At 38.2% G+C, this 13,087-nt stretch overlaps 1 protein-coding gene across 2 annotated transcripts in view; it reads right to left on the reverse strand.

The window, feature by feature from the left end:
- Positions 1-13,087, reverse strand: part of HMG20A (high mobility group 20A) — a 65,304-nt gene that overhangs the window by 21,950 nt on the left and 30,267 nt on the right. Inside the window, exon 2 of one of the 2 annotated variants that reach the window (XM_012651890.1) lies at positions 3,669-3,761. In XM_012651890.1, the coding sequence (XP_012507344.1) occupies positions 3,669-3,757 (89 nt within the window). In that variant the 5' untranslated portion in view covers positions 3,758-3,761. Of the gene's footprint in view, positions 1-3,668; positions 3,778-13,087 lie in introns of those variants that run through there. The other variant, XM_012651891.1, reaches the window with a different exon arrangement.

The raw sequence follows: 13,087 nt of genomic DNA on the forward strand, positions 1-13,087 counted from the left end.
GGTAAGTAAAAGAAGCTATGAAACCAATGCCAATCATGTTCTCTGAAAAGAGATACCATCAGAGATCCAGTTTGATTCCGGCAGTGCTATTTTCCAAATATTTCAATCATTTTGGATGTGTTAGGCAACTTGTTCTTTCACTGTCATTCTCATTTCAACTATGCCATCAATTTTCAAGTTACTAACTCTTGTACATTCTTATTTCAGTAAAATACGAGAACTAGGTTTAGGAATGAGCATTAATCCCATGAATCCCTGACTGAAGTGGACAGGAATAGGAAGGGAGTGGTCAAAGGTGTCAAATGCCTTTTTGAAAAGTTGGATAAAGACTGAAAAAACAAGGTTCTTTTGTTATCACAAATGAGTTGTTCATGTTCCTAGCTAAAGCCAACGACCCTCCCGTTTTCATGCTGAGTCCCAGATCCTCCTGCTATTCAAGGGTAGGTTTTCAGCAGTTCTGTCCTTTCTGGCAACACCAATTCTTTTACCTCTACAGAATCAGCCTAATCAGCATGTAAATTTGATATTAGTCCTCTTAAAACAGAACAAAATGAAAAATAAAACACTTGTTCAATCCCACTTTTAGTGAAGGTCCTCATTTTTCTCCTTTCTTTTATAGCAAAACTCCCAAAAAGAACTTGTTTATACTTACTGACTTCAGTTTTTCTCCTTCCATTCTCTCTTAAACCCATTGCAGAGGAGATATGTGACGATACCTCTTGTCAAGGCCACCAGTGACCTCCAGGCTAAATCCAATGTCATTTCTCAGTCCTCATTTTACCTGATATACCAGAAGCATCTGACACAGTTGATCTCTTCCTCTCCCTTGAAATATCTTTTTTTTTAACTTGGTTTCCAGGACCCACACTTCTCTGTTTTTTTCTGCTACCTTTTTAGCTACTCACTTTAGTCTCTGTTGACTCGTGTTCTTCTGCCTGACTTCTAAATGCTGGGATATCACAGAGCTCAGGCTTTAGATCTCTTGTCTCTTCTACTATACAGTCCTTATTTCTTTGGTGATCTCATCCAGTCTCATGGCTGTAAATATCAGTTATATGCTGATGACTCCCAACTTTCTCCTTCTAGCCTAAACTTCCCCTAACTTCAGAACCTGACATCAAACTGTCTATTTGACATCTCTGCTTAGGTATCTAATAAGCATTTCCAACTTAAAATTTCCAAAATTGAGCTCCTACAATTAATTCCTTCTCCAACCTGTTCGGTTTTCCTCATCTAAGTTAATGGCAACTCCATCCCTCCACTTGCTTAGGCTAAAACTTCAGAGTTGTCTTTGACTGCTTTTTTTCCTCTCTTTTTACACTGCTTACCTAGTCTTTCAGGCAAATCTTACTTGGAATATCTTCAAAATATATCAAGAGTTCTATTCTTCTCACTATCCCCCATTCTCATTATCTATGAAACACACTCAATGAGGTTTTGGCCCCTATCACTCCAGCAGAAATACTGTTGTCAAAGTCACCAGTGATGTTCTTCAGGTCCTCATCTCTCTCCTGAATTATTCCAAGAGCCTCCTAACTGGTCTCCTTGGTTCAGCCCCTGACCCCTTCACTCTCTACTCAATACGGTCAGAGAAATCTTATTAAAAAACAAGTCAGATCATTCAATTCTGAAATCCACCAATGCTTTCCCACTTCATTCAGAGTAAAAGTTGAGGTATTTATTCTGACCTCTAAAGTCCTACATGATCTAGTCCTTATTACTCAAAGTATGGGCCTCATATCAGCAGCACTGGCATTATCTGGGATCCTGCTTGTTAGAAATGTAGAATCTGTGGCCCTAAGTCAGAAGTCAGACTTCCTAAATCAGAATTTGCATTTTAATAAGCTCTGCAGGCAATTCATATATACACTAAAGCCTGAGTAGCACTGATGTAAGCCTTCTGTTGTCCTTCCCCCGGCTAAGTATGACTCCAGTCATACTGGCCTCTCGGTTATTTCTTTTTTTTTTTTTACTTCTTAAAAAAATTTTAATAGTATTGGGGGGTATAAGCTGAGTTCTGATACATGTATGAGATAGATTTGATAGATATTGTATGATGAAGTCTGGGCTTATGTATTCATCACCCTAATAGTGTACATTGTACCCTATAGTTAATTTTTCATCTCTCACCCCCTCCTCCTGGCTATTTCTACAAGGTGGAAACATCCCACCTCAGGGCTTTTGCACTGATGGCTCGCTCTGCCTAGAATAATCTTCCCCAGATAACTGCATGCTATTAATAGTTACCTTACTTCTTTCAGGTATTTATTCAACTCACTTTCTCATTAAATGCCTTCTGGGCCATCCTGTCTAAAAGTGTTCTGCCAAACACTTCCTAACCCTCTTCCCCTTTATTTTTTTATACATAGCTCTTATTACCATAGTATGTATTTTACTTATTTATCCTGTTTATTGTCTGACTTCCCCAGTAGAACTTGAGCTCTAAAGGGGCTAGGATTTTTGTTTTGATCATTGCTTTATATCTAATGCCTGGTACACTGGCACAGAGTAGACATTCAGAAAATTTTTACCGAATTAACTGGATTTATTAACTATGCAGCCTTTAGAAAAGTTTTGGAGAACAGTTTCAGCTGAGTAGTGAGGTCGAGGCAGATATTAGTGAGGTGAGAAATGAGTGTGAGAGAAGGAAACAGAATTACAAAATATAGCCTGTTTTTTAAAGTACTCTAAAGAATATTAAAATAATTCATCTTAGGGATTAGTTAGCACTTCAACCTGTTAGTGAATATATTTCCTCTTTGGTAAAAACTTCTAAATATCTAGAAAAGATAAAAATTCAAGAGGAACAGAGATTTTCGAGGGAAGAAGTAGACTACTATTAATCATTTTCTATATTACTGTACATACTTGTCTAAAGATTCCATAGAAAGGAAATGGGGAGGAATAAAAGGAACAGAAGTCAGTGAAAGCTCCTAAGCATCTTGAATAAAGAACTGTATTAAAAAACGTGATCTTTGGGAAAAACTTATTTTAATATCTGCGACAATCTGAATAGAAAATGCATTTGGGCCGGGCGCGGTGGCTCACGCCTGTAATCCTAGCTCTCTGGGAGGCCGAGGCGGGCGGATTGTTTGAGCTCAGGAGTTCGAAACCAGCCTGAGCAAGAGCGAGACCCTGTCTCTACTAAAAATAGAAAGAAATTAATTAGACAACTAAAAAAATATATAGAAAAAATTAGCCGGGCATGGTGGCGCATGCCTGTAGTCCCAGCTACTCGGGTGGCTGAGGCAGGAGGATCGCTTGAGCCAAGGAGTTTGAGGTTGCTGTGAGCTAGGATGACGCCACGGCACTCTAGCCCGGGCAACACAGTGAGACTCTGTCTCAAAAAAAAAAAAAAGAAAATGCATTTGTTTTTTCAGAGCTAGCTCTGGCAGATATTTCCTTAATGGTGACTAGGTAATTTTCTTAACCAGAGTCACTAGATCCCGCATATTGCTATACCAGTTCACAAGAACCAGAGCACCGCAAAGGACAGCCAAATGCAGATTGCAAAGCGGTTTACGATGGCTCTTACTCTCTTTGCAAAGTGCAACAAATATACCTTCTAGTCTTATGATATAAAACTGCCTCTTTAGCACCTCATACTTTGTTAGAAGCTTTGTTTTGAAGCCTATGCAGAGGCCTAATGTCCCAAGGCAGCTGCTTACCCAGTTGTAGCCAAGTCATTACTCTCCTTGGAGCCATCTTCATCTGCAAAAAGGGGTGGCAGGGTAGAACTAGTCATCAAGCTTTCCATCTCTCTGGAAGGAAGAGAGAATAAAAAAAAAATAATGGCTTACTTACTTTCTGTCAAGTTCCACTAATTTAACAGCCAGCTTTCCTTAACTTTATCACATCAGCAATAGAATAGAAACTGACCTAAATATTTATTTTCCCGACTTGGACACATCAATTTAAACTCTATGGTCAATGGGCTTTTTAATCCTGGTCTTATCAACTGACCAGACTAAATACAAGTTAGATTTTAACAACTGGGACACAGTTTGGAAAATTCTTTTTTATTCATCTAGAATGTCTTCAAAAGTATTATTCATTTCCTGTAGAAATTGTTAAACAGAATAACTCAGAAGCACTGCAACCATGAGCAAGTTATTTAACCCTTTTGAGCTACAATTTTACCATCTTAGACACAGACAAAATTGCTGACTTAACCCACAGGGTTATTGTGAGGGATTAAAACTGAAAGTGGTTCATAAACAGAGAAAGGCTAAGATAGTAAGAGCTTTGAGTATTATTACATAAAGAAAGGTATTGTTGTTACAGCATCACCAGTTTTCAGTCCCAGATGAATCATCCTTAGATTAAATGGTGATAAACCGAGGCCTCCAAAAGGAAATAATGCAAAGGAAGTTGAGGATGGAAGGCATACATGTGGTTCTGAGTCAAAGAAACCACACTTTCAGGTCAGAAATATGCTCTGCATCACCATCATAACCAAGAGCAGAAACAGCATGCACCTGGGTACAGGAAACAGCTAAGCTTCATTGAAGAAAACAAATCACAAGAACTTGAGGTTATCAGACTGAAAGGATAAGAGGACAAAGTGACAGAGAGAGTAATTTCATTTAGCATATCACTACAAAGAAAGATTTTCCCTTTCAAGGCTTACCACTAAGGGCTTCACCCCACATAGCTAAAAGCAGCAACCTTCCATTTATCACGAAAGTGATATTCAAACAAAACGTTCCATAGTGACCCAAACATCAGCCACTTAAGTGGAACTGCAAAGCACTCAAGAAAGAGAGTGCCTCAATTAACCGGCAGAACCAAGAAGCAAATTATGAATTCACTTAGGAGCTTCCTCAGCAGTTATTTCACGTGCTGCAGCTAAGGAGACCTAGTGAAACAGCAATTAAAAGGAAAGCACAGCAGCTAAAGCAGAGCTAGGATTCATTTCACTGAGGTGGAAATACAAAGATAATGCAGATGACACTGACAACCATGTTCTCCATGTTCAATACAGTAATTTATTTCCAAAAGATAACACTAATGTTTTATTTCTTATTTTTACTTCACTCTAAATTTATTAGTTAGCAGACCAAGTTCCATAAATAGCTTAATGTGAAAAAATGCATCTCTGTACATACATTACCCATTTTAGTGGGCAGAGCATGGAAGGCAGAGAGAGGAACTTCCCACTCAATCATGGAGTAAGGAGTTTTTTCCACTGCATGGATGCTTGCTAACTCTTTTCAGTTCCTTCAAGATGGGTTGTTTACAAATGGAATGGCTCTAATAAATGCCACACAATTCCATTCTACACGTTTTCTAGAATAATCCTGACTCAAGTATACGGAAGTTGTTTGTTTTTTTTTTTTTTGAGACAGGGTCTCTCTCTGTTGCCAGGGCTAGAGTGCAGTGGTGTCATCATAGCTCACTGCAGCCTCAAACTCCTGGACTCCAGTAATTCTCCTTCTGCCTCAGCCCCCTGAGTGGCTGGGACTATACACACACACCACCATGCCTGATTAAGTTTTTTATTTTTTATGGAGATGGGGGTCTCACTCTTGCTCAGACAGGTCTCGAACTCCTGGCCTCAAGCAATCCTCCCGCCTTGGCCTCCCAGAGTGCTAGGATTACAGGCGTGAGCCACCATGCCTGACCTTTAAGTTTTAATTCACATTATACAAAAACCAGCTTAGAGCCTGGGCTGCTAACATCACTTTACACTAGTGCCCATGTTCATTTTACCAAAAGAAAACCATCAATTAGATACCATAGAGACAACTGTAAGGAGCAAACATTCAAATGGCCAGGTACATACCCCCAGGCTTTACAATGACTCATGTAACTGGCTTTTTCCTATGGTTGTCCCTAGAAATCAATGGCCTTTCAAGAACCTCAGGATTCAGCATTTGAAGCTCTTGGCACTGCTCCCATAACCTCAAAAGGAGATATATTATCTGGTGGGGAATAAATGAAGTGTCTTTTCATTTACTATGCCAACACGACCCTGTTAGCGTGTTTCCCAGATATCTTTGGTCATTTTTGAGATGTGGGGAGGCAGCTGGATAACACAACCTTAACAACATATAAATAGATCATATAAACAAAGGAAGTTCAGAGAACACACATTTCTTCCTTTTTGTCTTCTCTATCTTAAGTTTATTTTACTCAACCCATATGGCTTCAGATATATTTTCTCAGTGTTACTGAGTAGTCAGATCCCCAAGAAATGAGTAATAAAGTGGGTGGAAGGTTAAGGGGCCAAGATCAACAAAAGAAGGAAATGAAGAAAAGTCCAGTGAAGCCCAAAGGCCTCTAAACTAGTCCAATAAGTTGGAAAATAAAATGATTCCCAAGAATACAGCTGGGATCCTGCAAGAATGTGTTTCATATGGTCCGCGAGGGAGTGATTCAAACTGAATCATGGCTATCAAGCCACTGATTGCCAAAAGCCCTTCACATGTAGCATCTGTGCCTGATAATATCTCAGTACAGAGGTCACAATGAACTTTGAAATTCTATGCAAAGCACTTAAGAAATGTAATGAATGCTGCTCTGCAAGGGGAAAGAAGAGAAATTTGTACAAAGGCAAAGCAATATAAAAGTTTGGTTTTCCACTGCAATTTACATAAATAGGTTCATCATGCTGATGCTTCCTAGTAGAGAAGACCTACCCAGTGAAGGCTTCTACCTGGAGGCCTCACAAAAATGGTGTTTCCTTGGGCTTATACTTTGAACCCGGGTCTGGACCTTAGCTTTGGAAATCCTAAAATTCCCTCTAATATTACCCACTCACTGAAAAAAAAAAAAAAAAGAATTGATGCATAAAACACAGTGCCAATTTAAAATATTTAAATGGTGATTACAGAAATTATAATGAGCAATATATTAAGCATACTAGACACTTATTGACCAATGAACACATTCTCTCTCTGCAGTAATATGCGGAGTCAAATCACAATCAGAACATTGCATTGGTCAACACAGAGTCAGAACGAAGGAAATCAGGTGGAACTTAAGAAATGGTTCTCAACTAAGATTGTTCTAGTAAACTTTCCCACGGATAAAGATAATCGCACCAATGAGACTATGTTATTTCAAGTGTGTTGGACAGTGCTGGAAGCATAATTTGTACTTCTATTTTCTGGGGTTGGCTCTTTTCAAGTGCCCTCGCTTTACATATGTTAACCCCACTTCATTAAGTCCACTCATGGAGATGCATCATATTCCTTCCCCTCTACCCCCTCCCCAATCATACACTTCAGAGTTGCGAGGTGAGATTCTGCATTCCTCATTTTCCACACTATTATACAATCTTTATGCAAAATCCCTGGTTCTTTTAAAAATCAGGTCACTTGGTTACATCAACCTCATATTCAAAAGTCTCTGAACACGATCTCCTATCATTTCAGCTCTCTTAATTACTCCTATTACAACTGACCTTTAACCCCACACTCCCCTATTCAGTGACCCTTGAATTTCCCTTCTCTGACCAGCTTAGATTCCATGGCCACATTTCAAATGTTCCTTTGCCAACACTCTCAAGTCCCTTGCTGTGCTATCTTTCTGTAAACCAGAAGTATATCAACTCTGAGTTTTGGCTCAAGATGGTAGAAACAAAAAATCACAAAATAAAGAGTGCTAAATTTATGGGCTCTAATCATAACTGGGCCCTCAATGCTCTCAGCAATCTTTCTACATGTTCTTAAGATACTTCCCAACTGCCACATCATCTCTGCCAAACTTTTTCAGACTAATTCAAACCTAACTCACCCAAACCCTCGAACTCAGCCTCATCTTTTCACACTCCCCAACCCCAACTCACAACAAAAGGCATACTGAATTGCTTTTTTTTAAAGATATAAATCACGTACCATAAAATTCACCCCTTTAAAGCATACAATTTGGTGGGTTTTAGTATATTCACAAGGTTGTGCAACCAACACCATAACCAATTTTAGAACATTTCAGTCACCCCAAAAAGAAACTTAATACCCATTAGCAGTCAGTCCCCATTCTCCCATCCTCCTAACCCTGGGCAACCATTAAGCTGCTTTCTATCTTTATAAATTTATCTATTCTGGACATTTCATGTAAGTGAAATTACACGCTATGTGTCCTTTTGGTGGCTACTTTTATTTAGCATAAAGTTTTCAAGGTTCATCACATTATAGGATGTATCAGTACTTCATTTCTTTTTATGGCTGAATAGTATTCTATTGTATGGTTATTCCACATTTTGTTTATCTATTCATCAGGTGATAGACTTCGTTGTTTCTATCTTTTGCCTATTGTGAATGCTGCTGCTTATGAATATTTGTGTGTAAGTTTCTTTGTGGATATGTTTTCAATTCTCTTGGTATATGCCTGAACACGGAGCTGGAACTCCATGTTTAACATTTTGAGGAATGACCAAACTTTTTCAAAGCACTTGCACCATTTTACATTCCCACTAACAATGCATTAGGGTTCCAATTTCTCCATATCCTCACCACACTTGTTATTGTCTATCTTTTTTATTATAGCCATCCCAGTAGATGTGAAGTGGTATCTCATTGTGATTTGGGTATGCATTTCCCTGATGAGTAATGATGTTGAGCATCTATTCATTTGCATATTGGCCATTTGTATAGTTTATTTTCTTTGGAGAGCTGTCTATCCAAGTCTTTTGCCCATTTTTTTTTTTTTTTTGAGACAGAATCTTGTTCTGTTGCCTGGGCTAGAGTGCCATGGCATCAGCTTAGCTCACAGCAACCTCAAACTTCTGGGCTCAAGCAATCCTCCTGTCTCAGCCTCCTGAGTAGCTGGGACTACAGGCAGGCACCACCACACTTGGCTAATTTTTTTTCTTCTATTTTTAGTAGAGACGGGGTCTCGCTCTTGCTCAGGCTGGTCTCGAACTCCTGACCTCAAGTGATCCTCCCACCTCGGCCTCCCAGAGTGCTAGGATTACAGGTGTTGAGTCACCACACCTGGTCATTTGTCCATTTTTTAATTGGGTTAATTGTCTTTTCATTGTTGAATTGTAAGAGTTCTTTTTATATTTTGGATACTAGATCCTTATCAGATATATTATTTGCAAATATTTTTCTTCCATTCTCTGGGCTGTCTTTTCACTTTCTTAATAGTGTTCTTTGAAGCACGTAAGTTTTTAATTTTGAAGTCCAAATTATCTATTTTTTTCTTTGGTTGCTTAGCTTTCTGTGTCATATCTAAGAAATTATTACCTAATCCAAGTTTGTAAAGATTTACCCCTATGTGTTCTTCTAAGAGTTTTAGCTCTTACATTACATCGTTGATCCATTTTTGAGTTAATTTTTTTATTGACATGAGGTAGGGGTCCAAATGCATTCTTTTGTATGTGGATATCCAGTTGTCCCAGCACTATCTGTTGAAAGACTATTTTTTCCTCACTGAATTATCTTGGCATTCCTAAATTGCTTTCTACTTACAAATGTACCACATTCTGTTACCTCTACAACTCTCTGTCAACTGTTGTCTGGTTGGAATACTTCCTTAGTACCCCAGTCCTTCTTGTTTGGCTAATTATTATACTTACTCATCCTCCAAGTCTCACCTGACACGTGTCTTCTTTCAGCATGTTCTCTTGGATAAATCAAGAATATATCAGGCATACCCTCACACATTATCAGAGCATCCTGCACTAAATCCCCATATCATGTTTGACTAACTGTACTGTACTTACCTTTTCTACCACTTAACTATATGTTTTGTTAGGTCAGGAACAGTGCCTTATTTACCTTTCAATTCCCCCAGCCCTAACCCTGGTTTTGGGCTTATGATGGGTGTTTATTAAATATATATTTGAGGAATAAATACAATTATGTATTTCACAGCTTCATCATACTATTATGACCAGACTTTGCTTAAAGCCACACCTGATCCTCAACTTAAGGAAGCTCTTCAGTTATTCAATTATTATTTATTTATTACTCAGGCAGGTGCTTCTGCAGATGGCCGACCTCACTATGTATTTCTTAATTCAATTAACTCTGAATCTGGGGAACTTCAGTGCATTCTCTAAGTATATCCTCATATATGCATTCTCCTTTACTACTTGCAAGGAGAGAGACTGTCTTCAAACAATGGAGTCAGTCTTCATGTCAACTGCTGATTGATATATATTCTGTAGTGGAATTTTCAACTTTCCTAGGCTAGGCTAGATATTCATGTGTAAGCATTTGATCTTAACATCAATTTTGCTCAAGATTTATTCAAGTGACTTCAATTGTCACCCAGTAAACAAAGGAAAACTCACAAATGTGCCTGCTTGTTCATTCACTCAAACACTTATCAAACATAAACCAAATGCCAGGCATTATACTAGGGCTGGGGATTTAAATATGAATAATATGTTGCCCACATGCATCCTACCCTCAAGGTATAATTTACTTCAGTAGACAGAAAAAAAAAACATAAAAAGAAATAATCACAACAAAACATGTTGAGTGCAATACTGATATATGCACATACTATGATAGTATGAAAAAGCTTTCTGGAAGTGCTTCAAAAAGTAGAGTCTGTAAACTGGAAGCCCAGAGGCCAAATTCAACATGTAGACATTTTTCAGTTTGCAGTGTATTTTTAAAATTTTTGAATAAGTTGCCAATATATAAAAATGGGGCAGTTACAAAAAAACAGTTTATATAAATTCTTTTATTAAAAAAAAAATCTGCCAACACCTAGCCCATATCCAATGAGGGCAACGTTCAGTTCGTACTGGGTAACAGCTTTCTCCATTACAGTCTCCACTCTGCTCACCTAACTCATTTACATTATTGCCTTGTTTTATAGGCATATAAAGTTGGGATCTCTTTTAAGAGGAAGGAAGAAGTATGGCTGGATGTGGTGGCTCGTGCCTGTAATCCTAGCACTTTGGGAAGTGGAGGCAGGAGGATCGCTTGAGGCCAGGAGTTTGAGACCAGCCTGAGCAAGAGCGAGACCCCACTTCTATAAAAAACAGAAAAATTAGCTGGGCATGGTGGCGTGTGCCTGTAGTCCCAGCTACTCAGGAGGATTGCTTTGAGACCAGGAGTTTGAGGTTGCAAGTGAGGTATGATGACACCACTGCACTCTAGCCAAGGTGACAGAGAGGGACCCTGTCTCAAACAAAACATAACAAAACAAACAAAAAACAAGACTAGGAAGCAGCAGGTTAAGCAAAAAGGACTGATTGGGGATAGGAGAAGGACACTCTAAGCAGAAAGAGTAAAGAGAGACTTTTGTGATAGACTCTTAGACAAGGCAGGTGTTCTCGATGAATCTCCAGAATCTTTCCCCTCCAGTTTTTCCTTTTAGTCAATAGTTTTCTTTTCACTTTTGATATTATCTAAAAATTTCATCAACTAGAGATTTGACTAGTTTAACTAACAATCTCTTTGAAAGCAAAAACCTCCTAGAAGCTCAACCAGGCAGACTCCAGCTGTGCAGAAGGAACTAAAGCAAAAGTTCACTTAGCCAACACAATCAACTAGCTGCTGGTTAGCTGAAAAAGTTGATTAAAATGAGGAATCAGAAAAAAAACATGCACTTATCTTAAACATTTTAATTTAAAACATATATTAATATTTGTCCATTCACCAACATTTTGATGTAGGTCCAGGGCCTTTCCTTTGAGTATTCATCTACTACTTGGAGTTCTACAATGTTTTCTTGCAGTTTCCACATTCATAATAACCTGCCTATATTTTCTAGTTTCAGATTCTTTTAAATATAACAAGAGTTCAAAAGATACTTAAAAATCAATCAGTGCAGGATCCTTCTAGGATTTCTTTCCTGTAACATTTTATAGTTCAACTGATGTAATCTATTATGTCAATATGCTAAAGAAAAAAGGTTGCATGATCATATCGATAGATGCAGAAAAAATTTGACAAAAATCAACTCTCATTCACGATAAAAACTCTGTACAAACTAGGAATAGAGGGGAACTTCCTCAATTTGATAAAGAATATCTACAAAAAACACTTAAAACTAACATCATACTTAATGGAGAGAAAATCGAAGCTTTCCTACTAAGATCAAGAACAAGGCAAGGATATCCCCTCTCACCACTGCTTTTCAACACTGTACTGGAAGTCCCAGCTAATCCAATAGGACAAGAAAAGGAAATAAAAAATACACAGATTGGAAAGGAAGAAATAAAACCGTCTTTTCAGATGACATGATTGTATATGTAGAAATCTGAACAAATTGACAAAAACCCCAAAATAACCAAAAAACAAACAAAAAACCCCTCCCAGAATTAATAAGCAATTGATAGCAGTGTTGCAGGAGACAAGGTTAATATACAAAAGTTAAATGCTTTCCTATACACCAGCAATGAACAAGTAGAATTTGAAATTAAAAACATGTTACTATTTATATTAGAATCCCCCAAAATGAAATACTTAGTTATGTATAAGCTAACAAAATATGTACAAAATCTACATGACGAAAACTACAAAACTCTGATGAAAGACATCAAAGAACTAAATAAATGGAGAGATACTTCCTGTTCATGGAGAGGAAGACCAATATTGTCAAGATGTCCGTTCTTCCCAGTATAATCTATCAATTCCATGCAATCTCAATCAAAATCCCAGCACATTATTTTGTGGCTATCGATAAAGAGATGCTAAAGTTTACATGAGGAGGCAAAAGACTCAGTGTAGCCAATTCAATGCTGAAGGAAATGAGCTAAGTTAGAGGACTAACATCACCCGATTTATAGACTTACATGAAATTACTGTAATCAAAGACAGTGTAGTATTGGTGAAAGAACAGGCAAATAGATTAATGGAACAGAATAGAGAGCCCAGAAATAGATCTACACATATTCAGCCAACTGATCTTTTTTTTTTTGTTTTTGAGACAGAGTCTCACTCTGTTGCCCAGGCTAGAGTGCTGTGGCGTCAGCCTAGCTCACAGCAACCTCAAACTCCTGGGTTTAAGCGATCCTCCTGCCTCAGCCTCTCGAGTAGCTGGGACTACAGGCATGTGCCACCATGCCCGGCTAATTTTTTCTATATATATTTTTAGTTGTCCGATTAATTTCTTTCTATTTTTAGTAGAGATGGGGTCTCGCTCTTGCTCAGGCTGGTCTCGAACTCCTGAGCTC

The sequence above is a fragment of the Propithecus coquereli genome, unplaced genomic scaffold, assembly GCF_000956105.1.
Source record: "Propithecus coquereli isolate 6110/MARCELLA unplaced genomic scaffold, Pcoq_1.0 Scaffold372, whole genome shotgun sequence".
In the NCBI taxonomy this organism is placed as follows: domain Eukaryota; kingdom Metazoa; phylum Chordata; class Mammalia; order Primates; family Indriidae; genus Propithecus; species Propithecus coquereli.